This window comes from Miscanthus floridulus, chromosome 2 (assembly GCF_019320115.1).
Source record: "Miscanthus floridulus cultivar M001 chromosome 2, ASM1932011v1, whole genome shotgun sequence".
NCBI classification, from domain to species: Eukaryota; Viridiplantae; Streptophyta; class Magnoliopsida; order Poales; family Poaceae; genus Miscanthus; species Miscanthus floridulus.
The window spans coordinates 48,866,032-48,893,823 of NC_089581.1; the positions used below are offsets into that span (position 1 = coordinate 48,866,032).

General features: G+C 38.9%; 1 protein-coding gene across 1 annotated transcript; it reads left to right on the forward strand.

Annotated features, from left to right (window-relative positions):
• Window positions 1-23,061, forward strand: LOC136536511 (ABC transporter G family member 50-like). Its single transcript, XM_066528778.1, is given in 24 exon segments — window positions 1-88; window positions 2,242-2,324; window positions 7,572-7,731; window positions 7,828-7,904; window positions 8,128-8,181; window positions 8,259-8,349; window positions 8,466-8,767; window positions 8,867-9,142; window positions 9,242-9,555; window positions 9,655-9,815; window positions 9,898-10,001; window positions 10,075-10,228; window positions 10,309-10,425; window positions 10,655-10,728; window positions 10,830-11,162; window positions 11,266-11,556; window positions 17,141-17,153; window positions 17,156-17,223; window positions 17,938-18,071; window positions 18,233-18,366; window positions 18,369-18,459; window positions 18,641-18,812; window positions 18,890-19,144; window positions 22,193-23,061. Coding segments are annotated over 24 exon segments (3,813 nt in total). The 3' UTR covers window positions 22,460-23,061.
• Window positions 23,062-27,792: the final 4,731 nt, after the last annotated feature.

Genomic DNA, 27,792 nt, shown 5'->3' on the forward strand with positions numbered 1-27,792 from the left:
ATGGAGCTGCCGAAGAAGCACGGGACAACATGTTGCTTGTTGATGACAACCTCTGGTTCCTGCAGAGACAGAAGGAAAGAATTGAAAGGCAAGTTTTCTACTCGTGTGTCCTGTCGGTAGCATAACCATCTACAGTATTACTGGTTTACTTATTTATATTAGCTACAGCTAGTACTCCTATCCTATGTGGTGCTCTACACTACATGACTGTTTTTGCATTGTGATTCGTTTTGGTAGGGTTGGGGTGAAGCCACCGGCAATAGAGGTGAGGTATGAGAAACTTTGCGTGGAAGCAGAAAGCAGATAACTCCAGTGGTGCTACTACCTGCCATCTCTGTGGAACAGCGTCAAGGGTGCTTACTCAGTAAGGCAAAACATTTGGTTTACCAATTAGATCTAGTATCAAAGAATATTGACCAACACATTAACCTTCTGCTTTTATCTTTGTGGAAAATACATTTTTAGACGATGGTAGCTAGGAATCATGTGGCAGAAATTATAATACTATAGAATCACAAAAGCTATCCCTGTATTAGTTTTTTTCTCATTAATTTCCAAAACCTTTGGTTATGTAAATGAAACACCTAGCCTATTTTTGAGGTTAGAGCATCTCCAACGTAGATTGTGACTTCTGTTCCGATCTCGCGAGAGAGAAAAACAGCCGCGAACAAAATTGTGTGTGGGACCAAATTTTGATATTTTGAGAGTCAATTATTAGAAATTTTTGGAGATGCCCTTATTTATTGCTCCCAATACTATTTTGGGAGTTGAAAAATATCATGTTTTGGGAAAGAAAATATTGAGTGCTCTTAAAGATGCTCTTACCGAAACTGCAACTAATTTGGTTCTGAATAAGTATTTCATATTCCCAGACAACATGCATGCTTCTCAAATTTAAGAGACATTAAAACGTGCTTACTAGACTTTCTTGGTCCATAGGGTTTCAACATGTTATTTGGGTCGAAGCTGATAAAGTAAAGAAAAATCCTAGAAGATGTGAGCGGAATCATCAAACCTTGCAGGTATGTCAACACCAAGAATAGTTACAACCTTTTTCTTTCTGGAAATTAAAGGATAAAAATATCTGGAATGCTCATCATAGTATATATAGCTTCGCTACTGAAAAGTGAAATTTCCTCACGTTTCAATTTTTTTTTGACGGTTATTGCATTAACCTTCAGGGTAATTATCTTGACGATTTCTAGAAAACACACAGGGAAATTATTATTATCTTGATGTTCCTAGAAAACACATAGTAAATTAAATAACCGACAAGAAAATTCCTAATTAACCTGTGAGTGCACATAACCAACAAGAAAATTCCTAATTCGCTAACAGTTTTGATTTTTTACGGTTATTGCATAAACTGTTAGGGTAATTAACATTTCTTCTCAGTTTACTAATAACACACAGAAAAATTACTTGAAACACGAATATTTTGGAATCATAAAATAATTCTAATAATACCTAAAAAGGTCTGAAAAATCTCAAAATTTACATGGAATCATATTTTGGGCATATATGCTTGCCAAACAAATTTTCTGGTCAAATTTAGTTATTATTGTAATTATTTATTAAATTATAATATAATAAATTAAATAATATCTAGATTGGTTAGGAAAATCTACAAACTTGCATGACAATATGATTTTGGTGTATAATCATTGCATGAAAATTTTGAATGAATTTAACAATATTGTACTACGCATTGTTCATAAATGGCTACATAGTCCGACACATAGTTATATGACTAAGTGAGAGATGTTTCTATTTGTGAAGGATGTATAATCCCACTATTAAAATTGCTTGAATTTTTATAGAATGTTTACGGACCCAAAATATGTTGTTATGGTAATTTGGCAGAATTTTCTGATCAAATTTAGTTATTATTGCAATTATTTGTAAACTATCATATAATAAATGTAATAATTTCTAGACTTGGTTAGGAAAATTTACAAACTTGTATGACAACATGATTTTAATGTATCCCTATCCTTGACGATTTTTAATTGTCCTATTGGTTCAGCACCGATAGGAAAATCAAAATCAATTTCCTAACAGGGCACCATCAGACATTTGTTTATTTCCATGTCACTCTATCCCCCACGGTGCCCCGTTAGGAAAATTGGTTTTTAATTTTCCTAACGGTTTTTTGTTTACTCCGACGGTAACCGCACCGGTAAGGAAATTCGCGTTTCCAGTAGTGCTTGGTAGTCTAAAGTTATCTCAATATCCTTGCAGATGACTTTCTATTAGGACCTCCTGGATGTGGAAAAAGCACATTGTTGCGAGCTCTTGCTGGCCAACTCGATAAATCTCTGAAGGTACAAAAAGTGATATTTTTGCTGAGGAGTACAAAAAGTGATATTGGTGCAAAGTGTATGCCGACACCATTAACAGCTAGCGTATCCCTACCGGCTAACTACAAACCATTACGGTAGCCAGAGAAAATAGTACAATGCGTACTACAATTCATACAGTGTACACAATTTACGATATGGACGAGCACGTCGTCTACTACTAAAAAAACAATGTTATTAAATTAATATGAGCAGGATCTTATACGAGTAACCCAACTAACTGAGCTCCCTCAGTTTGCTTACAATGCATTTGATCTATCAATTTATAATACAATTTATTTACACAATTCAGAGCCATCAGATCAGAGAACTCATAACTAAATGAATGAAAACACTTGCATCATCTCACAAATTTTGTCTATCCTTTCAAAATTCTCCATCTACACAAATTCATCTACCAAGGCCATCACACTTAGGGATGAAAATGAACAGGATCTGTTAGGATGAACCCTATCCTATTTCCACTTTTACATTTTATTACAAAAACTAAATCAAAATTAGAAAGGCTGTGAAAGGTCCTAAATAGCTAGAGATGAGGTGAATAGCTTATTTTGAAATTCTACAAGCCACTAGAGCAACCGGTTAGACAACTAAAAGGTGATAATGCGTTTTGCTCTAGCTCTAATCAAAAGACAAGCCACCTATCTACAATTCTAGTTGCTATGATCACTATAGCATACAAAGGCTATGTCTCTACTAAGCTACACTAGAGAGCTAGCAAGAAAGCTAATTACAACTAATTAAACTAAGCTACTCAACTAGCAAGGCTACCACAAGCTCTACACAAGATAACTATGAAAGTAAATACAAGAGAGTGGTAGGGTGATTATACCAGTCGTGGCAAGAGACAATAGATGATCAATCAATCAATACCAATGAAATCCACGGAGACAAGATAACATAAAGATTTTTTTCTCTGAGGTTCACTTGCTTGCCGGCAAGCTAATCCCCGTTGTGACGATTCACTCACCTGGAGGCTCACGCACTAATAGGCATCATACGCCTAACCCGCAACCGGGTGCCGCACAACCAACACAAGATGAGGATCCACAAGCCACGTACAATCCACTAGAGTTGCCTTTCGTGATCTCCCACGGGGAAGGCACAAGAACCCATCACAATCCACTGATCGGAGCTAGAGACAAACACCACCCTCTGCTCAATGATCCTCGCTGCTCCAAGGCATCTAGGTGTCGGCAAACACCAAGAGTAACAAGAGAAATCCGTACAATGAAACACAATCACTAAGTGCCTTTAGATGCAATCACTCAATGCAATGCACTTAGATGCTCTCCAATCTCACCAAATGATGAATCAATCAAGCAAGATGAGTGGGAGAGGAATGGCTAGGCTCAGAAGGTTGTATTCTCAATAGAAATGGCCAAGAGAGTGAGCCCAGGCCTGGACAAACTCTATTTATAGAGCCCCAAACAAATAGAGCCGTTATACCCCTTCACTGGACAAACTGCGAGGCGATCCAGACTCACTGCTGGATCAACTGGACCCGCCGGTACTAGCATCCAGGTCGCTGGATGCGCGCCACGCATCCACCGTGTTCAACCTCGACCGCACGATCCCAACGGCTACTAAGCCACGCGCCAACGGCTAAGTTAATATCGAACACGCTAGTCCTGCGTCTGATCGCGCGCACTCAGCCAACCACGATCGGACTGCGATGCAAGACGACTAGACTCGCGCCCTCCTGGAGTCCGATGCGGAACAGAGAGGTTCCAGAGCGTCAATTTCGTGACTAGACGCGTTAGGTCAACCATGACCGGACACACCACCGAGTTCGGTCCTCACTGCACTGTCTACGTGTTGCCCCGTCACACTGACCAGACCCAGGAACAGTGTTCCCAGCACGTCTGGTCATTGCCTCGAGCTAGAGTCCGGTCATCCTGGAGCCTCTAACCGAGCCACAGGTCAAACATAGGACGCGTCCGGTCACTCTAGAGTGACCATTTCTCATCTCCAACTTCTTCACCCTTGCTCCCAAGTGCTAACCACAAAGTGTATCATCATTGTGCACGTGTGTTAGCATTTTTTCAAAGCATTTTCAAGGGTGTTAGCACTCACTAGAATTTAAATGCATATGTAATGAGTTAGAACATCTAGCGGCACTTTGATAACCGTATTTCACAAAGAATTTCTCCCATCTTCATAGTATGGCTATCTATCCTAAACCCACTCACCCACTTAGGTGGCGTTTGGTTGCCCCTCCTAAATTTATTTTAGTCGCTGTCCATTGAATGTTTGAACACATGCATGAAGTATTAGACTAATTACGAAACTAATTACATAATTTACGACTAATTTATGAGACGAATCTTTTAAGCCTAATTAGCCCATGATTTGACAACGTGGTGCTACAGTAAACATTTGCTAATGATGGATTAATTAGGCTTAAAAAATCATCTCGTGGAGTACTGACAGATTATGTAATTTGTTTTTTTATTAGTATCCGAACACCACATGCAACATTCCTCCCGACACACCTCCTAAATTTTAGTCACCGGATCCAAACACCACCTTAGTGTCTTGAGTGGCAAAACAAAATAGCCCTATCAAATATACCTTTGCTTAAGTCCATTTTATTTTTCTCTTTCTTTTTTTCCAAGTTTGGAGCTTGATCATCATCACATGTCCCTCACCACCACCATGGACTTCATCTTGCTCCACCACTTGGTGTGCACTAACCTATCTCATATTCACTTAGAGCCAAAGGTTAGTACACTTAGGTTTCATCAATTATCCAAAATCAAACTAGGGCTTTTAGGCTAGAAACAGAAACAAAAATGAGATTCATCGAAAACCAAAGACTGATCAATTTTCAAAAACATGAAGATAACACTCAGGATATGAAAAGACAAAATAGGAACATCAACAAAGGACCAAGAAACATGACTTCATCGAATTGCACACATACATGGCATTTAGAACCTTTGACCAAATCAAATCTTAGAGTTAAATTCATACCAGCTAAGAGAGTCATACAACCAAAATTTATATGACACAAATGTGAATGTCAAACATTCAATTCAATATCACAGCTCACATTGTTCAGAGGCTTAACACATGCATCAAGTTAAGGACAAGTAGAATAAGCCTCCGCTCTCATAGACTTTACCCACAAATGTTCCATACTTAGAAAGTATGCTCTTATTAGATTCAAACATAAGTTTATGGCCATTCTCGACACATCAACGAACCACTAGTTAAATTCTTTCTTATTGAGAGGACATCTTATTGAGGGGACATGCTACACGTTCTTCACTTGCACGGTCTTTCCCGAAATAAGATTTAGATCGACCGTACCAACACCACGAACAGTCGCACGCGCTCCATTCCCCATCAACAAGGAGAAACATCTCCTGGCGTGATAAGAAGAAAATAAAGAAATATCAGCACACAAATGAATATTAGCTCCTGTGTCAACCCTCCAATCATGTGAATGACAAACTAAAAGAATTGTATGCAATAAATTACGACCATACCTCAATGTTCCTCCATCAGCTTCAACCATGTTTGCATATTTCTTTAGGCTTCCACTTGCTCTCCTCGCACTCCTTAGCATAATGCCTGGGCTTGTCACATTTCCCTTTTCCTTGTTCTCCTTCTTATTATTAAAAGGTACCGTGTTCTTTTGTTTGAGCTCTTGCTTGAATTTTTTTTTGTAGGAATTTTGAGGATTTTTCTGTACCACATGGGCACTAGAATTTCCCTCAACAATTTTTTTGCCACGTACGTCCTTAGCTCTCGCCTTCTCTTCAACATCCAAAGAGCCAATGAGGTCAGCGATGCCAAACTCCTGTCTCTTATGTTTTAGAGAAAGTAGCAAAGTCGGTCAAGTTTGGGACAGCCTTAGCAGTGATGCAGCTCGTCACAAACTTATCCGGCAGCACAGTACCAAAGTATCTGACGAGTGTCAGAGCCCCCCTCCCCCAGCGCACAGAAACATGTCTCCATTGCATTGGGGACGCTCCGGTATGGAGCTCTTGTGGTGTCACCAGAGAGCTTTGGTGCCGAATTTCAAACTTTTTCTGGCGTGTACCTGTGTACTGTGCCTAAACTTCAGTGGTCAGCTCTTTGGTGCCACCGGAAGTGAAGGTTGCCATGCTAAAAAAACAGAGGCTGGGCAGTGATCTAACCTGGAGAGCTTCGGGTTAAAAATAGCCCCCACCGAGCTCATTTTCTCAGACCTTTTCAAATGGCTAGCTCTAATAGGTCTCCCCGAGATGACCTATACCTTTAGCACTGACTTAGTATTTTTGCGAATGTTTCACTTAATTCTCACTAGCGCCACTTGATCCTAATGCATATGCAATGTTAATCTCATCAAGTAGCACTATATAACCGCATTAGCAACATATTTGCACTGTTCACCTAAATAGTCATTTAGCTCGTTTAAACAATACCGTGTAAACGCTACACTGATACGTCGTTTCCGTTAATCATCCGTTTACCATGTTTAATTGGCTATTTAGCCTGTTTAATGGACTGTTTAGCTTGAATAATAGCGTTTAGGAAAACACTGCATAGTACGTCTATCTATCCTATCAACCTGAACAAAAAAGGTACTTACATTTATGATACTAAATAAGTATCATTAAATTGATTATGAAATATGTTTTCTAAGTGCATAGTGTACAAGGTATGTATCTAAACATAATGTATATCTAAGTTCATAGCAAAAGGTATGTATCTAAAAAAACCCAACACATCTTATAATTTGGAGCCGAATGAGTATTTAGCATATCATCATACACCTAGCACACGTGAATATATACATGCTCATATGTATGAGCTCATATTATACAAGCACATGCAATTTGCTTATTTCTTTTCTTCGCTTTAAGAACAAAATGCTTTTTGATAGCACATACAAATATGCATACACACATGAGAAAAATGTACAAAATCTCATCAAACATCTACAAAGCATTGTATACATTATTCATCATGAAGATCATAAAACAACTATAAATTATATAATGAAAGGATTCACATCATGCTTAAATATGCATACAACCAATATAGTCCATGGTAGAAATGTATGCATCTTACATGTTTGTATTTCATCATTGATAGAGTATTCAACAGGCATTTTCACAATGCACTGCTTCATCAATATTTACTCGCAAAACAAAGGTTAGAAAGATAAATTATTCCACGTGTAATCAATCTGAATGCCAAGATGGAAACCTTCAACAGGTCACAGGAGGTATTTCTTACAATGGTTATGGACTTGATGAATTTGTACCTGAGAAAACTGCTGCTTATATTAGCCAATATGATCTGCACATACCTCAGATGACAGTAAGGGAAACTTTAGACTTCTCTGCACGGTGCCAATGTGTGGGGAGTAGAGATGGTAATCCCCTTTTCACAAATTTTAATACGTCATAATCACAAAAAAAGTTAGTTCATTCCAATGTAATAACAATATTGTGTTTTTATTTGTCCAAAGAAATACTTGATGAAGTCAACAAAAGGGAGAAGATGACCGGGATAATACCTGGCAATGATATAGATCAACACATGAAGGTAAAATTTTAATCCCATTTTATAAACAGGTTGACATTAGTTTATTTGTTTTACCAATAATGCATAGTCATGTCTTGAAAGAATGAAACACTGCAATGTGGATCAAAAGAATAGTTTCTTGTTCTTACCTATTTAATTATGATTAAAACGAGCCCTAATTGATACTTCAGCTCTGTAAATTAAATATCTATATGAAAAATAAAAGGTAAAGTGCCTTATGTAGGCAACATCAATTGGAGCTTCAGAGAAAAGGCTACATACAGACAATATTTTGAAGGTATACACAGTACCTGAAAGAAAGCAATCCTAGACAAAGGAAATTATAGGCTTACCACAAAGCAATTTTTTTGGTAGATCATGGGGCTAGACATATGTGCAGACACCATGGTTGGGGATGCAATGAGAAGAGGCATATCAGGGGGTGAGAAGAGAAGACTAACAACAGGTATATTAGAGCAATATGGTTGGCCTTTTCCAAAAAAAAAAAGAGAGAAATGAAAATATGGTTAGCAAACATATATTATAATGATCACTAAATATTCTTTCACCAACATGCAACAGCGGAGATGATTATTGGACCAGCAAAAGCATTTTTCATGGATGAAATATCCAATGGTTTGGATAGCTCTACTACTTTCCGAATAATTAAGTGCTTTCAACAATTGGCCAACATCAATGAATGCACCATGCTTATTTCACTTCTTCAACCAACATCTGAGATATTTGATCTATTTGATGACCTGATCCTAATGGCAGAAGGAAAGATTATCTACCATGGCCCTCGAAACGAAGCTCACATTTTTTTTGAGGAATCAGGTTTCAGATGTCCAGAGAGAAAAGGGATGGCTGACTTTCTGCAAGAGGTAATTAGCTGTATACTGCTAAAACAGTTGCAAAAGGAAAAAAAAAAAAAATATACTTCACAAGTTCAATGATCTACTTTTTCTGACTTGGATCACTAGGTATTGCACAAAAAGGACCAAAGGAAGTACTGGTCCGGTACAGATGAGTCTTACAGATATGTTTCTCCTCATCAGTTGTCAAGCATGTTTAAGAAATATCAGAAACTGACAAAATTAGAAAATCCTTCTGTAGCTCAGAAAATCAAGTTGGGAAAGGAATCTTTATCTTTCAATAACTATTCACTATCAACACTGGAACTATTCAAAGCTTGTGGAGCAAGGGAAACACTTTTGATTAAAAGGAATTTACCTTTTTATGCCTTCAAAACTATGCAGGTTGTATAGCCATTGAACTTAATTCTTACAAAATATGATAATCACTATTTTTTGTACTAATACATTCATATTGAATCTAATATTTACTCCTTTATTCAGCTTTCCATTGTTGCAGTCATTACAATGTCTGTATTCTACCGGACTCATATGACAACAGATTTGACTCATGCAAATTACTACATGGGAGCATTGTTTTATTCCATTTTAATCATTATGCTAAATGGCATACCAGAGATAAGCATGCAACTTGCGAGACTACCAAGTTTCTATAAACAAAGAAGATATTATTTCTATCCTTCATGGGCATATGCAATACCCGCTTCAATCCTAAAGGTTCCTTTCTCCCTATCAGACTCACTTGTATGGATATGCATCACTTATTATGGTATTGGTTACACATGGACAGCTTCCAGGTAAATGTTGTAAAAAACTCTCAAATTTATACATTGTTGAGAACCAATTATATGAGTCTATGACTAATCAGGGGAGTCTTTCTTTCAAATGACTACCAGGTTATTCTACCAATTTCTGATACTTTGTCTTCTCCATCAATCAGTAACATCATTATACCGATTTATTGCTTCTCATGCTCAAACACATATTTTGTCTTTTCTCTACCATTTCATGTCCGTAGCACTCTTACAATTGTTTGGAGGCTACATTCTTCCCAAACGTAAGACAACTATCATAATAGAAAGCACATTTAGAACATATACACCCATTAAAACTTGTTATATGCTACTGTTATGTTCCAGCCTCTATGCCAGGATGGTTAAGCTGGGGATTTTGGGTTTCTCCATTGTCCTATGCACAAATCAGCATAGCGATCAATGAATTCCTTGCACCAAGATGGCAAAAGGTGAAATTTTGTGACCAATAATTGACTTCTATCAAACATTCAACTTTCTCACCAGCACTTGTAATTTTTTCAGGAAACTATGCAAAACAAGACGATAGGGAACCAAATCTTGACTAACCATGGCCTCGACTATAGCCGAGATTTTTACTGGATATCTGTTGGAGTCCTGCTTGGATACACCATTTTCTTTTACATAGCTTTTGGACTAGCATTAGCTTACAGAAAACGTAAGTTCACTAATAAAAATGCATAGCATGCCATAAATTATTATTTACTTTAGAAACAAACCATGCTGCTATCGTTTCAGCTATACAATTTCAAGCATATCATGGCAACATGCCTAGAAAGTGTTCCACTAATGGACAGGAAGAAGATACCAATATCAAAAAAGAATCTGATGATCATGCAAATGTGCCTCAAAAAGGTAATCCCGGCCCATCAACCACAACCTCCTACCTGTCCTCACTTCGCGATGATATAGTAGGGTATACCCTAGTAAAATGATTATGTTGATATTTTTAAGGTACCATAAAACAACATATAAAATCTACATAAGCTTCCTAATATAATAGATAGATGAAGGTAGTATAGTTATCTTTCAAAAGCAGAATCCATGCAAATATGCAATGTCCTACATATTTATCTTCTTGCAGCAAAGATGGCTATGCCAACTATGCAACTTGCACTTACGTTCTGCAATCTGAACTACTATGTTGATACACCACCGGTAATTTGAAAAGCCCCATTTCGAATTTTTTTAATGCTTTCGTAGTGCTTGCCTGCTTTTCTTTGAAGTGTGGCTACCTAAGAATTGTACCCATGTTGCAGGAAATGCTAAAACAAGGTTGCACAACAAGAAGACTTCAACTACTTAATAATGTAACTGGTGCATTTCGTCCTGGTGTTCTTTCTGCATTGATGGGTGTCAGCGGAGCTGGAAAGACAACTCTACTAGATGTATTGGCAGGAAGGAAAACCGGAGGATATATTGAAGGAGACATAAGAATAGGTGGATATCCCAAGGTGCAAGAAACATTTGTCAGAATCTTGGGTTATTGCGAGCAAGTTGACATACATTCTCCACAGCTTACAGTTGAAGAGTCAGTAACTTATTCAGCTTGGCTCCGTCTGCCTTCGAAGGTTAATGAAAAAACTAGATTTGTAAGTCCTCTGGAACCTCACATGACATATTAATCTTTTTTTAATAAATAATGAAATTTGGTAATCATATCACTGAATGGATATTTTTCTTGTTCACACACAGGAATTTGTGGATGAAGTCCTAAAAACTGTTGAGTTAGATGAAATAAAAGATACTTTAGTTGGGAGGCCAGGAATGGATGGATTGTCCTTGGAGCAGCGAAAAAGGCTAACAGTTGCAGTTGAGCTTGTTTCAAACCCTTCTGTCATACTAATGGATGAACCAACTACAGGACTAGATGCTAGATCAGCTGCAATTGTTATACGTGCAGTAAAAAATATTTCCGAAACAGGAAGGACAGTAGTATGTACAATTCATCAGCCTAGCACTGAAATTTTTGAGGCTTTTGATGAGGTATTTAAGTTTCTGCAATATATTGCAAAAATTTCAATAATTTACATCAATCCAGTACAAAGAAATTAGTTTGTGAAAAAGAAATCATGAGTCTTTAAGACAAGTGTCTATTTTTTCAAACCAATGTTTCCAAATATGGTAAGCACGGTATGAAGGTCCCCTAATGTTATCTTATATTATGAATACCAAATAGGGAGAAGTCCATTTTTGTCCATCCAACCATTGCACGAGTTTGTTTTGAACATGAACTCAAAAGCATAAATCTTGTACCACCCAATTAAAAATACTAGTCAAATTTGGCCATCTAGCAAGGTGTTTTTGTATTTTTTGAAAATAATACAAAACTGGTTTACACTCTATTTTTTTGTAAATAATTCATTTTGAATTAGAAACATATGAAACAATATATACAAGTACAAAAAATGTTTTTCGGGATGGAGGGAGTATATATACATACCGCTAGATTTGGAGTTATTTGGGATTTTGTTGTACTTGTTCCTAGTATATTTATTGCTTGTAATCATATCGTTATTTATTTAAACCATCATTATGTGCTTATCTTGCTATACTAATTTTTCATAAACTCAACCTGCCATTGTGAAAGGTGTTCGGTACAGTATGTGATGGACGTGTCTAAAGTGCTGGAAAATAGGCAGTTGAGTCCTGGAATAGTTTTTGTTTAGAGCATCTCCAAGAGTACCCTATTTCACTTCTCAGTCCTTAGCTTTTAGCAAGATGAGAAAAAAACCCCTCTCCAATAACTCCTAATCCATGCTTCCTAAAATTTATGCACTCGGGAAATTCTCCCCCGTCGCGCGTAACTTTGCGCGTAGTCGCGGTCGCACGGATACTGCGATTATTGGACCAGCAAAAGCATTTTTCATGGATGAAATATCCAATGGTTTGGATAGCTCTACTACTTTCCGAATAATTAAGTGCTTTCAACAATTGGCCAACATCAATGAATGCACCATGCTTATTTCACTTCTTCAACCAACATCTGAGATATTTGATCTATTTGATGACCTGATCCTAATGGCAGAAGGAAAGATTATCTACCATGGCCCTCGAAACGAAGCTCACATTTTTTTTGAGGAATCAGGTTTCAGATGTCCAGAGAGAAAAGGGATGGCTGACTTTCTGCAAGAGGTAATTAGCTGTATACTGCTAAAACAGTTGCAAAAGAAAAAAAAAATATACTTCACAAGTTCAATGATCTACTTTTTCTGACTTGGATCACTAGGTATTGCACAAAAAGGACCAAAGGAAGTACTGGTCCGGTACAGATGAGTCTTACAGATATGTTTCTCCTCATCAGTTGTCAAGCATGTTTAAGAAATATCAGAAACTGACAAAATTAGAAATCCTTCTGTAGCTCAGAAAATCAAGTTGGAAGGAAAGGATCTTTATCTTTCAATAACTATTCACTATCAACCTGGAACTATTCAAGCTTGTGGAGCAAGGGAAACACTTTTGAATTAAAAGAATTTACCTTTTTTTATGCCTTCAAAACTGATGCAGGTTGTATAGCCCATTGAACTTAATTCTTACAAATATGATATCACTTATTTTTTGTACTAATACATTCATATTGAATCTAATATTTACTCCTTTATTCAGCTTTCCAATTGTTGCAGTCATTACAATGTCTGTATTCTACCGGACTCATATGACAACAGATTTGACTCATGCAAATTACTACATGGGAGCTTGTTTTATTATTCCATTTTTAATCATTATGCTAAATGGCATTACCAGAGATAAGCAATGCAACTTGCGAGACTACCAAGTTCTATAAACAAAGAAGATATTATTTCTATCCTTCATGGGCATATGCAATAACCCGCTTTCAATCCTATAAGGTTCCTTTCTCCCTATCAGACTCACTTTGTATGGATATGCATCACTATTATGGTATTGGTTACACATGGACAGCTTCCAGGTAAATGTTGTATTAAAAAAACTCTCAAATTTACAATTGTTGACGGAACCAATTTATATGAGTCTAGACTAATCAGGGGAATCTTTCTTCAAATCACTACCAGGTTATCTACTAAACCAATTTCTGATACTTTGTCTTCTCCCATCAATCAGTAACATCATTATACCGATTTATTGCTTCTCATGCTCAAACACATATTTTGTCTTTTCTCTACCATTTCATTATTCCGTAGCGACTCTTACAATTGTTTGGAGGGCTTCATTCTTGCCAAACGTAAGACAAACTATCAAATATAAGGCACATTTAGAACATATACACCCATTAACCAATTGTGTTATATGCTAACCGTTATGTTCCAGCCTCTATGCCAGGATGGTTAGCTGGGGATTTTGGGTATCTCCATTGTCCTATGCACAAATCAGCATAGCATCAATGAATTTGCACCCAAGATGGCAAAGGATGAAATTTTGTGACCAATAGTTGACTTCTATCACACATTCAACTTTCTCACCAGCACATTTAATTTTTTTCAGGAAACTATGCAAAACAAGGCGGTAGGGGAACCAAATCTTGACTAACCATGGCCCTCGACTATAGCTGGGATTTTTACTGGATATCTGTTGGAGTCCTACTTGGATACACCATTTTCTTTTACATAGCTTTTGGACTAGCATTAGCTTACAGAAAACGTAAGTTCACTAATAAAAATGCATAGCATGCCATAAATTATTGTTTACTTTAGAAACAAACCATGCTGCTATCGTTTCAGCTATACAATTTCAAGCATATCATGGCAACATGCCAAGAAAGTGCTCCACTAATGGAGACAATATCAAAAAAAGAATCTGATGATCATGCAAATGTGCCCCAAAAAGGTAATCCCATCAACCAACCTCCTGCCTGTCCTCACTCTGCGATGATATAGTAGAGTATAGCCTACTAAATGATTACATTGATATTTTTAAGGTACCATAAAACAACATATAAAATCTACATAAGCTTCCCTAATATAATAGATATATGAAGGTAGTATAGTTAGTCTTTCAAAAGCAGAATCCATGCAAATATGCAATCTCCTACATATTTATCTTCTTGCAGCAAAGATGGCTATGCCAACTATGCAACTTGCACTTACGTTCTGCAATCTGAACTACTATGTTGATACACCACCGGTAATTTGAAAATCCCCATTTCGAATTTTTCTTAATGCTTTCATAGTGCTTGCCTGCTTTTCTTTGAAGTGTGGCTACCTAAGAATTGTACCCATGTTGCAGGAAATGCTAAAACAAGGTTGCACAACAAGAAGACTCTCAACTACTTAATAATGTAACTGGTGCATTTCGTCCTGGTGTTCTTTCTGCATTGATGGGTGTCAGCGGAGCTGGAAAGACAACTCTACTAGTACTAGATGTATTGGCAGGAAGGAAAACCGGAGGATATATTGAAGGAGACATAAGAATAGATGGATATCCCAAGGTGCAAGAAACATTTGTCAGAATCTTGGGTTATTGTGAGCAAGTTGACATACATTCTCCACAGCTTACAGTTGAAGAGTCTGTAACTTATTCAGCTTGGCTCCGTCTGCCTTCGAAGGTTAACGAAAAAACTAGATCTGTAAGATCTCTGGATCCTCACGTCACATATTAATCTTTTTTAAATAAATAATGAAATTTGGTATGCATATCACTGAATGGATAATAATAAAAAGTTTGCATATACATAAGCAACTGACCATTATCTTCATTTTTCTTGTTCACACACAGGAATTTGTGGATGAAGTCCTAAAAACTGTTGAGTTAGATGAAATAAAAGATACTTTAGTTGGGAGGCCAGGAATGGATGGATTGTCCTTGGAGCAGCGAAAAAGGCTAACAGTTGCAGTTGAACTTGTTTCAAACCCTTCTGTCATACTAATGGATGAACCAACTACAGGACTAGATGCTAGATCAGCAGCAATTGTTATACGTGCAGTAAAAAATATTTCCGAAACAGGAAGGACAGTAGTATGTACAATTCATCAGCCTAGCACTGAAATTTTTGAGGCTTTTGATGAGGTATTTAAGTTTCTGCAATATATTGCAAAATTCTAATAATTTACATCAACCCAGTACAAAGAAATTAGTTATTTGTGAAAAAGAAATCAAGAGTCTTTAAAGACAAGTGTCTATTTTTTCAAACAAATGTTTGCCAAATATGGTAAGCGCGGTATGAAGGTCCCCTAATGTTATCTTATATTACGAATATCAAATAGGGAGAAGTCCATTTTCCGGCCATCCAACCATTGCCCGAGTTTGTTTTGGCAATGAACTCAAAAACATAAATCTTGTACCACCCAATTAACAATACTAGTCAAATTTGGCCATCTAGCAAGGTGTTTTTGTATTTTTTTAAAATAATAAAAAACTGGTTTAACGCTCTAATTTTTTTTCTAAATAATTCATTTTAAACTTAAAAACATATGAAACAATATATACAAGTACAAAAAAATGCTTTTTGGGAGGAGGGAGTATATATACATACTGCTAGATTGAGTTTACTTGGGGGATTTATTGTACTTTGTTCCTAGGATATTTATTTCTCGTAATCGTATCGTATTTATTTAAACCATCATTATGTGCTTATCTTGCTATACTACATTTTTTCATTAAACTCATCCGCAATTGTGAAGGTGTTCGTACAGTATGTGATGGACTGTCTAAAGTGCTGAAAATAGGCAGATTGAGTCCTGGAATAGTTTTTGTTTAGAGCATCTCAAGGTACCCATTTCACTTCCAATTCCTTAGCTTTAACAAATGAAAAAAAACCCTCTCCAACAGACTCTAATCCATGCTTCTAAAATTATGCACCTCGGGAAATTCCGCGTTGCGCGTGACTTGTTGTTTTCCGTGCGTATCGATCGGTCCATCTAAAGTTGGAAGGGTGAAAAGAATAAAGAGTAGGAAGGGTTCCTGATGCAAATGATATAGAGAAGAATATATAAAGTGGTTACTGTACATTTAGAAATAGTATATGATTCCTGATGTAAAATTGTCTCTATATTAATAGGAGTGGCATTATTGGAAGATGACCTTCTTTTTTCCTCCCAATCCCTTTTTAGGAGTTGCAAAACTACATGTTTTGGGGAGGAAAAATAGGATACTCTTGGAGATGCCTCACTTACATATATAAGGTCCTGGAATAGTTGTAATTTGGCTGCATAATGCTATTAGGCATCGGTTTATCTGGCCCTAACCAGCTCGCTAAAAGAGCACTGGAAATGCTTAAGAGGCAGTGCTTTGTATGGTAGCCTGAGCAGAGAGGCAAGCCACTCAAAGCTAAAGATGGTCAAACAAGGCATCCTTTTCCTATCAGCCCAAAAAAACTATTTATTTTCTGTTTATACTGACACGATTTCTGTTTTCCTCCACTGTAGACCACCGAAATGTAACTGGTATATATAAAATAGGTTTTTTCAACTTGTTAGTCTCCTTGCTTTGTTTCATATGCATGTAAAGAAAAATGATTAGAATAACTTATTTTAAATTTCTTCTTTTCAAGTACCAAAAAGGAAATAGATCCTTCTAGTACTACTGGAAAAAAATTTGGGTAACATGACAGCTACAAGAAATTTGTCTTCATTGAATCGAGTATTATTTCGTGCAGCTTATATTAATGAAAATGGCGGAAATATAATCTACAATGGACCCATAGGAGAGCAATCTTGCAAAGTGATTGAGTATTTTGAGGTCAGTATTCTTCAATCTTGATGGTGTAGTGTATCTATTTTATGTTCTTTGTTTTATCCTTTTCTTTTGAATTCAAATCATATTAAATTTTTCTTGTGGGACTTAAATTCTTGATGATATCTGACTCAAGAAAATGATTTTTATAAGTGGTTATGAGGACAGCAGCTAGTAATCAGACAATGCCAGTTTCCAGTGGGATTTTCTTTTCACACAGTTGGTAGTCCTATATACTCAAGTAACATGTGTTTGAAGATGTTTTGTACCTGTTATGTAACATGGTTCACAAGCTCACGTGAACAACATATGTATATCCTGCTTTCAGCCTTGCATTTTGCATTTAAAAATTGATGAGTAAATGGTATATATCTGTCCAGCATTTATATGTAGTACACAAAATAGCACTGATATTTTCCATGGCAAATGTATATGTAGAATGTGGTACTGTCCTAGTGTTTTGGGGAAACCGTAGGTTATGACTAGACGTCATATCTGCGTTTGTGTCCTCACTGCAACAATCCAGATATAGTACATCATAATATTATGAGGAATTTGGTAAAATCGTATTATTACAAAAATACGCTTCCAAATTCAAGTTCAAGAGGCATTAAACTGGGTGGTGGGGTATGCACTGTGGAGCCACCAACTGAGCAAGGCTCGAGTTCCTGGTCCAACAAGGAACTAATAGGGTGCATTATTGCCTCTTTGTCTCGACAGAAAATTTCTGGAGTCCCAAAAATAGAGAGAAATAGCAACCCTGCTACTTGGATGATGGAGGTAACATCAACATCCATGGAGGCTCAATCCAATATGGACTTCGCAAGTACCTACCAAGAATCATTATTGCATAGGTACATATGGACATATGGTCATTCTATTCAGTATTTGATGATCCACAGGGAAAAACATATATGCCTTAAATAAGCGAGATTCATATACTGAAAAAAGTATATCAACAAAGTATTTCCATTGAACTTACAAAGTTATAAATAAGTTTATTTTGTTTTTGTAGGGAGAGGCAAGAGCTTGTTAAGCAACTAAGTACTCCACTACCAAATTCAGAAAACTTGTGTTTGTCCAATTGTTTTCGGCAAAATGGATGGGGACAATTCAAAGCTTGCTTATGGAAACAGAACATAATTTACTGGAAAGCCCTCAATACAATTTGAACCGTATGGTGATCACAATACTGATAGCGTTGATCTTGGGAGTATTGTACTGGAGACATGCAAAGCTGTTGTAAGTTAACTCACCACTCACCACTTCTGTTTTCACTTACTACTGGTGACCTCCACAGTTTCCTCATGTACAACACTATACAGAAGTTGAGAATGATTTACTAGATCATAATAAATCAGTACAGGTATATATGTAGCAGATTCAATAGGCTAATCGCTATGTTTTTCTTGTTCCTTCCAAGAAACAATGAGCAGGATCTATTCAATGTTCTTGGTTCAATGTATATGGGGGTCATACAACTTGGTGTTTACAGTGATATGTCAATTATATCATTCAGTACAACAGAGCGCATTATAATGTACCGTGAGAAATTTGCCGGAATGTACTCTTCCTGGTCATACTCATTTGCACAGGTCAGACTCTGATCTCAAGTTTGCAACATAAAAATTCTAATTTAAATAGCTAATTAGAATTTCTACACCTTCTATAGGCTGCCATAGAGATCCCTTATGTATTTATCCAAGTGCTACTCTATACATTCATCATCTACCCAACAATTGGCTATTATTGGACAGCATACAAACTCATACGGTTCTTCTACACCACCTTCTGCTCAGTTCTTTCTTATATTTATGTTGGATTGCTGCTTGTTTCAATAACCCCAAATGTTCAAGTTGCGACCATACTGGGAACATTTTTCAATACAATGCAGGCACTATTCTCAGGATTTATTTTACCCGCAACTGTAAGTTTGGATCTCTTGTTCGTATTACAAATGTTATAATATATCTTATATTTTCAATTAGTCGTTTAGGGAAATATGTTGAAAGAAGGGCAAGTTTGGCAACTATGTTCTCACATAAAGTTTATTATGATGCTAACGATTCTATTTAGGGGGAATGTCTAAGACATATGAACACAGAACACTATCTCTAACTTGCATGGTCTTCTACTGTTGTAGAGAAATTACTCCCTCTAGTCATCTTGTTAGGGCAGGATAATTAGTGCAAATTCTCCTATCCTACTACCCCCATTCTGAACACGTCTAATCTTATGCATACATTTCTAGAAATGTACATTCAGAATATTGTAATTCAATTGCATTTATGGATATATTAGAATAATAAGAGTTGGATTAAATATAGTGATTATGTACAAAACAAAAGTCAATGGTTTTCAGTACTCCTCTCTTGAAACCAAATCTTTCAATATGATTGTACTAGCAAAAATCCCACCCCATTGTGCTATAGCTTTGTTTTAAAGTGGTATACAAGGTATAATCCTAATTTTGGCTCTAGAGCTTGTATCCTAAGTAGTGGGTAAGGTAAAATTAAAATATAAATATATATAGTTCCCAAGTATTCCACCCACTGAAACCTAGCACGAGTCTAACCCATCGAGTCCATAGCCTTTAATTCCATCCAATTCCGAATCGATAACTCATTCTCTCTGCATTCTCTAGTCAATGAGGATAGATGCCCCCCTTCGTCATCACAACGGCCTCATACCAGACTTTAATTGACCAAAGGAAGAAAAACAGCTATTCTCCTAGCTAGCATAGAAATAACACAAGGGCTGTCCATGATTGCAGACATGTCCTTATGTAATGGTTTACAAACTAATGCAGAGGTTATACACATGTACCCACATGATTGCTATCGTCAACAGAGGCCACAACCTAGGCTGAACAATAGTTGGAAACTAGCCTACATAGAACCACATCCTCGATCTTAGATAACCTCAAAGGCTCAGACACAACTAGCACTCTCGAGGTTTTGAACTGCATCCTCTGTTTTCCTGGCCCCAATGGAGCACCTACAGGTCTAGGGGCAACCAAAGCCTCTACTTTGGTCCTCCAATGTCATCTCCTAACTCCAACAGTGGTGGTTCTATCTGCTCACTAATCTTGAATCGAGCCCCACCCATAACAGGGCATGTGGCGTGTATGAGATAGTCCTGTGGACATAGTTACCCCAACTCAGTCCTTAACGACCAATGAAAGACCTCTCCTCGAAATGGAAATCCATCTTCCATTACCACTCACACCTCCAATCCTGTATAAAATTGGTCCACACGCCACATTATAGTGGAACCTTAAGTTATACCCACCACAAGTACCCTTAAAGGGTGCATAGGTCACACCTTCCCAACACAATAGAGTCCTTCAAACTTTGCCAACTATCTGCCAAGTCATAGTCACCACTCACCACTCACCCGACACTCCTAATATCATCTCCCAAGTGATTCCATACTAATCAACCATTCCACACATCCACAATAGGTTCATGATAAGTTAGAGTAGTGTCAAAAAATGCAATAATTAAAGCCTAGAGCCTATCCCTAACAACAGGTTAACCAGGGTAATAAGTGATAACAAGGCGAGGCTCAATCAAAACAATCATACTAGTAGAAACAATATACAGTGAAGCGCTAGCATATCTAGTAGCATGCCTAAATCGGTTGTATAGGTGGGTGGGATATGACACCTCTATTGTCAAAAAGATCATCACTCGGGTCCTCTGTTTACTCCAATCAGCAGCGTCCTCCTCTGAGAACTCCTCTGGTGCTATTGGTATGAAACTCGGTAAAAGTAGCTATAAGTTGCAGCAAAGAGTACACAAAGAATCAATTATCAAGAAAATCACAAGATCCAAAATCACACAAACATAGATTCATTGTGTAGGGGTCATTTTTAGGAGACTTTTGGTACAAGTTTCATTTTTTAGTTAAAAATGAATTAGGTATGAATTTCTGAAGATTAAATCATATTTCCATAAAATCATTTAACTAAGTTTAGTCTGTAGAATCATATGGGTGACATGTGGCAGCCTATAGGCATGCTGACATCAGAATGACGCCATAGGGAGCCAAGGTCACTGATAGGTGAGGCCCCACTTGTCAAGAGTCAATAGTTAACAGGTTCAAGGTGGTCTGATCTAGATGGGACCAAAGCTTGGACTCGAATCCAGACCAGCCTAGACTGGACATGTGTTGGATTCTGGTTCACCTGGCTTGGCCTATGGAGTATGGACCCTTGGTCCACGAGGTATGATCTATCATGGACCACACCTTAGTGTATGGTAGACCAATGCACAATCTACATGCAAATAGTGCAAGAAACACCATGGGCATGTAGCTCGCAATGCATAGCGTCAATGACCAGACAATTGATCCGATGGTCTAAAACTTTATGCACTAGATTTAAAGGGGCAGACCCAGTGCCAGAGGCTCCCACATGAGTGGGGTCTGGGGAAGGGAAAAACCGAGGCAAGCCTTCCCCCCGCAAAATCTGCGGAGAGGCTGCTTCGAACCCGTGACCTGGTGACTCAGTGAGACAGCTCTCACCACTGCACCTGGTGACTCAGTGAGACAGCTCTCACCACTTTATGCACTAGATTTGTAACCCTATAAATGCAGCTTGGACACCTCTAGAACCACCATCACTTATGATTTGATTGCAACAGACACATTTATCAAGTGTCAGATCATCCACTGAAGCTTGATTTTTCTTTTCTTGTTCTTCTCTAAAATCATTGGATACATCTTCTTTGGCCACCAGATCAATTTCCTCTTTACACCGGATTATCCGATGAGAACAAAATCCCTGTTTCAAGCTATTTTGAGTGTCAACCATTTCAGACGGTGAATAAAACTAGCCCTAAATATCATGCATTAGAAAATATATGATCACTTTATTTGTAAAGGAAAATAGGATTTTGCTGAACCAAGTGTTTCCTGCTCTACGTTTTATTTGAAGGAAGGAATTCATATTCAGTTCAACTTTTCTTTTCAGCAAATTCCAAAGTGGTGGATGTGGATGTATTACCTTGTCCCTACATCTTGGGTACTCAATTCCATGTTGACCTCCCAGTATGGAAACGTAGACAAGGAGATCAAAGCCTTTGGAGAAATAAAAACTGTTGATGTTTTCTTGAATGACTATTTCGGATTTCATCAGGACAGGATGGGCGTAGTAGCGGTTGTTATCACTGCATTCCCTATTGTGTTTGTTACTCTTTACTCTCTATCAGTTGAAAAATTAAACTTCCAAAAGAGGTAAACATATGTTCTGAAACTAGTGGCGACATATATGAAACTGTATGCATGTGAAAAGTGTTCAGATATGAATTTTTCCTTATTAATTAAGGAGCAGAACTTGTGAAGAAATGATTCCACTGATAAAAAGCAAGTTATATTTTGTGTTACTCTTTTTTTTAGTGGTCACCGCAAGCAGTGGGAGTATCCCACCTAAATTTGCATTGATAATACTCCCTCCATCCTAAAATAAGTTATGTTTTAGGTTTGTCGTAAGTCAAACTATTTCAAGTTTGACCAAATTTATACAAAAAAGTACTAATGTTTATGACACCAAAAAAGTATTATTTGAGTTATCATGAAATATATTTTCAAATTCTACCTGTTCGGTGTCCTAAATATTAATGTTCTTAACTATAAATTTGGTCATTGCACGGTGGACAGCGACAAGAGGAGCGGCGCATGGTCGGAGCAATCCGACGGCAAGCAGCGTAGGTGATGGGTGGAGAAGTATTCCAGCCACTCGACGGAGGCGAAAGCACGATCAATACACTCCAATGTCGGATGCAAACGTTCTTTGCTCCATGTGAACTTGCCCTGGAGGTGAAGCTCGGTTAAGGCAGTGTCGTCGAGAAGGCGGCAGAAACAACACATCACTCGCAGGTTGAGACGTGAATTGTTTTTATCCTCCGCCTTGTAGATCATGTTAAAATCACCACAAATTACGCAAGGTCCAGAGAGCAAGGAGTGGAGTTCGCGGATTTCGTCCAAGAACGCCTGCTTGCCGGCCTCAACAGAGGGGCCATAAACCACTGTTAGCCACCCACCACCACTGATCCTGGGCACTACGAGACGACAGTTTCAGAGTGACAGAGAACTCCGAGCAAGACGAGTCAGTCCCTACCCAGTCAGAGCGACGCCACGCCACCAAGATGCCACCACGGGCCTCCACGGCCGGGAGAGCGAAGTAGTCAAATCCTACTCCCATTAAGTCATAGATCATGCTTTGCGACATTCCAGCCACCTTGGTCTCCTGGAAACCCCGATTACAGCGACAAGTTCCTGCACGAGGAACTCCCTAACCACACTACGACGCGCGCAGACTGCGTTCTGCTACTCGCCAGATGCAAAGGGGGAGAGAGGAATATCCTAGAGGAAAGAGGAAAACTCACGCATTTGACGGATCCTAGATGCATAAATTTATGGCTCGCACACAAGTATCAACAGCTCAATAACAGAGGTTAAAGGATAAGGAAAGCGGGATTTACCGGCGGTACCCCTAGGACCTAGCCGTGGCTGCGCTGCGATCCTCCGCCAGCCCCTACTCCGGTTCTCCCCTCCCCGCCGGGAAATGCAACCAAACCCGCTGAACAACGTTGCGAGCACAAATCTGAAATCTCGAAGGCCGACCTTGGTGGTGTTCGGCTGGCCGGTGGCTGGCTGGCCGGCCAACACTCACGAAACCACTGTTTACGTGAACAGTGTTTTCCAGAACCGTATTTTCTCCCTCCGAGATGGAACCATATTTTAACTTATTTTTCGGTGCTGACGAAGAGGCTCCTTCCTTCTCCGTTTCGGCCTCTTGGGTGGCTGCTGGGTCAGGCGGGCCCCACCTGAACTATTTGTCCGGATTATTTAATTGTCAGGTTGTAACCGTCATGTACGCACGGGTAACGGGCAGCTGAAGCTATTTTTTCTATAGACGTTTATGTCCTCGTTTTTTATAGAAAATGGTTGTTTTACATTTATTTTTACTTTTTAAAAAATTTGCACTTATGTTTTCAAACTAAAGAAAGAGTATGGCTCTAGTGTTAACTTTTAGACAAAAAGATAAATTTGCTCATACGAATTAATTCGGTCTCAGCGAGAGTTTCATAAAAGTTTATGAATATTAAATAAGCTAACAATTTTACGAAGATGAAACCTGTGTTTCTGACGCATGGGAGTCTAGGTGCGGAGCTCTCTTACGGCAAGGTATGGCGCTTGCCATACCTTAAATTTCCAGCGATTCTCACCCTTAAATCACTCTTTACCTGAAACACATCAAAGAAATTGAAGTTTTACCATAAGAAACTCACAGCCGGCGGCCAGAGGAGGAAGAACAGCAACGAAATATTGACGGGCTCCTGGCGCTGGCTATTCAGCCTGTTCGGGAGGCCGTATCGTATCGTGGATTATTTACTGCTGGCTGGTTTGGTGTGAGAGAAAAACACTATTCCCGGCTGAAAATTTACGATCGTTTACGAGCAAGCGAACAGGCTAATTAGCCTGCTACTTTATATGGCCGTATGGGCCCTTTGGCATGCGGACTGCAGCCAACCTGCTGTTGATCGTCAGAGACAATAGCAATGACAAAATAATAGGCACATATTGTAATTTTACTATAAAGGCATGTTTTTATTTAGATATATAGTAGGTGAAGATCATGATACATGTTATATGTGTATAAACCAATTTAGTGAGGAATTTTTTACTGTCTATGTTAAATGATTTCGCCATACCTTAAATCTTTTCAGTCCTCCGCCATTGTGGGAGTCTTAAAAAATGGGACATAAAACCTCGAACTGGCTTAGGACCACAAGAAAAAAAAAAGTACCCTTATCTCTTTCTTTCTTTTAGATAAACGTACTTTGGTCTTTTCACGTGGTCCTAATTGCCCATCTATTTTTCTGGATGAAATTATTAATCGGAGTCATCACATTTAGCCAGGCCAATGGCAGCGGCCTCTGGAATGTCCACACTAATAATCGGTGTAACTTATGCACCATAATTTTATAAGGAAACCTAAAAATAAATAAACATTGAGATGAGGAGGTAGATTGAAAAGTAGAAGAGTTCTCTTATGCATAAGCGAAGAAAAAATTAGGGCTTATTTACATGCGCTCGTATCCACCTCAGTCCACATTTGTACATTGATGTGGATTGTGAAGTGTAAGTTAGTTTAATTTTTATCTCAATCTACTCCAACACAAGTGGATTAAATTAGATACAGATGCAGCCAAATAAGCCCTTGATCCATAGAGGCATAGATGGCATCATGCAAGACTATACAAAACTTAGTTACATTAACATGTTTTGATATACTCCTAAGCTATCCATAGAGAGGCATAGATGGCATCATGCACCGGAATCCTCATATATATACCTCCTTAAAAATTCTCTTATTTCTCTCCTTGAGATATTTCAGCACGTGTATATCCAGATGGCCGCTGTTGTTCTTTGTTCTCTCTCACTTTGTCATTTGTAATGAATTGATCCACCATTGCTCCAATGAGATGTCCTGGTCGGATGATGGTATCATATGCCCAATCGTACATTGTCAGCAGCGCGGAACACGACGCGGTCACCACGGAGCTGGAAGCACCCGAACCCAGGCGTGAGGCGCGAATCAGGCGACCCAGCGTGCGCGTCAGTGGACCCGAGTGGGCATGAACCATAGGCTAGATACAACTACGGCTGTGGGTTCACGCCGAGGCCAACGCCTTATATAGATGAAGAGCATGAGGGAGGCAACAAGAATCATTACAACAGAACTAATTCAATCCTTCCTCCTCCTGTCTATTTGCGTGTTCTACCTTCTCCCTCCTTCCTATTCCCCAATTCTGCCTCCTCCCGATCTCATCTGCTAACACCAGGTATCCAAAGCTATTCAATCCTCTTCCGCGTTTCCCCTCTACTCTGATTCGCAATTTGTCATGGTTGGTTGATCTCGTCGTGCCGCAGTGAGCTGTTGTCCTGTAATTCCTCGGATCTGTGAGTCGAGCCGAGATCACGCGTCCTGGATCAATCGCCGCAACCACCACCACCGTCGCCGCCGCCGCCCAAGCCCCAAATCCGATTCCACTACACCTGTAACATCCTAGATGTTAAAAAGCAACTAAAATTCTGATCATGAGCATCATCAAGCATAAGCATCAAGTGTCATGCCATAAATGCATTTCATGTTGCAATAATAGCTTTCATATGTTGCATATGTGATGTTTCATATGTTGCATTGTGGTGTTTCATATGTTTCTTATAATATGTTTCCCATGTTGCATGAAATGATGTCAATGTTAGTAATTAGGGATCTTTGTGATTTTATATATGAGAATTTGCTTAAACAAATAAAATTTGGTAAATATAAATTTTACAGTTCAAAGTGTGCTTTATGTTATGGAATCAAGAATTGATGATGTTTCTAAATCAAACATGTTTAAATTTGAGCTCAAAGTTCGGATTTGGTGCTGAATTTCACAATTAGCAATTTCTGCCTAAGTCCATACAATTCAGTGTTTTAAGTTCAAACTTTGGTGAATTACTAAATCAATTTTCATAAATAAAATTGGTCCAAACTTTGTTCCACTGCTTGATGTGATGCTTGAGCCATGTTAATGTGTAATTACTAATTAGTTATGATGTTTGATTAGTAATTATATGTTAATAAATTACTCAAAGGTTGCTAATCAAAACAAGTTGCAAAACCCTAAAATCTGTTTCAGTTTTACAGTTTTGAGGTACCCACTTTCTAAAATCAAAATCTTCAAAACCATCCAGTTTCTGGTATCGATCCTTGAAGAGATGTTGGAGAGCACGTGCAGATGAACAACTTTTGTTTATAGCGTTGATCGAGTTGCTGCACAGAATCTAGAGAAAAAAGAGCGATGAAGATGGGGGTTTCAGTAGGAACAGTAGCACCGATGAGCAGTCTGTTTCCCTGCTCAACGTCGGTGGCCGCCGCCGCCCTTGCTTGCCGCTTCGCGCGCTTGGCACGCAGCTGCTTCGCAGTGGCTGCTGTCACCTGCTCGCGCGCTGTCCCGCCATCTTATCGCAATGCCGCCGGCCATATCCCTCTTTCCCTTCCTCTGTTCCGCCGCAGGTGAACCTGACGCGCCGGCGCGATTCATCGTCGTCGCAGCCGCTCAGTCCAATTGGTCGTGCCCACTGCTCCGCCCCATCCTCGCGCTTCTCCCCAACCCGCTCGCGTCGCCTTTCGCCATCGCAATCACCCTCGGCGCCGTTCCCGCTGCGGCAACCTCACCATGGCCGCCGAGCTCGACCTCACCGTGGCCAGCTCATTTCAGAGCAGCTCTCGCTCCCTCTCTTGTCGTTTTGGATCCCTTGGCATGCTGTGAAGCTCATCGTCCTCTCCTTTTTATCGCTACCGTGCAGGACACGCCGGAACGTCGACCCCGCTACCGGTTCAGGCCGCTGCGTCTGCCCTCGACACCGGCAGCCATCTCCGCCGCATCTCTGCTTCAACCATCAGTCCGAGCGTGTTCGCGGTGAGCTTCTGGTCGTTTTGGTCATCTCCGTTTTATCTCTACCGCGCTGTCAACGCCGGTCCGCCGCCGTGCGGCCGTGCACAGCTTCGCCGCT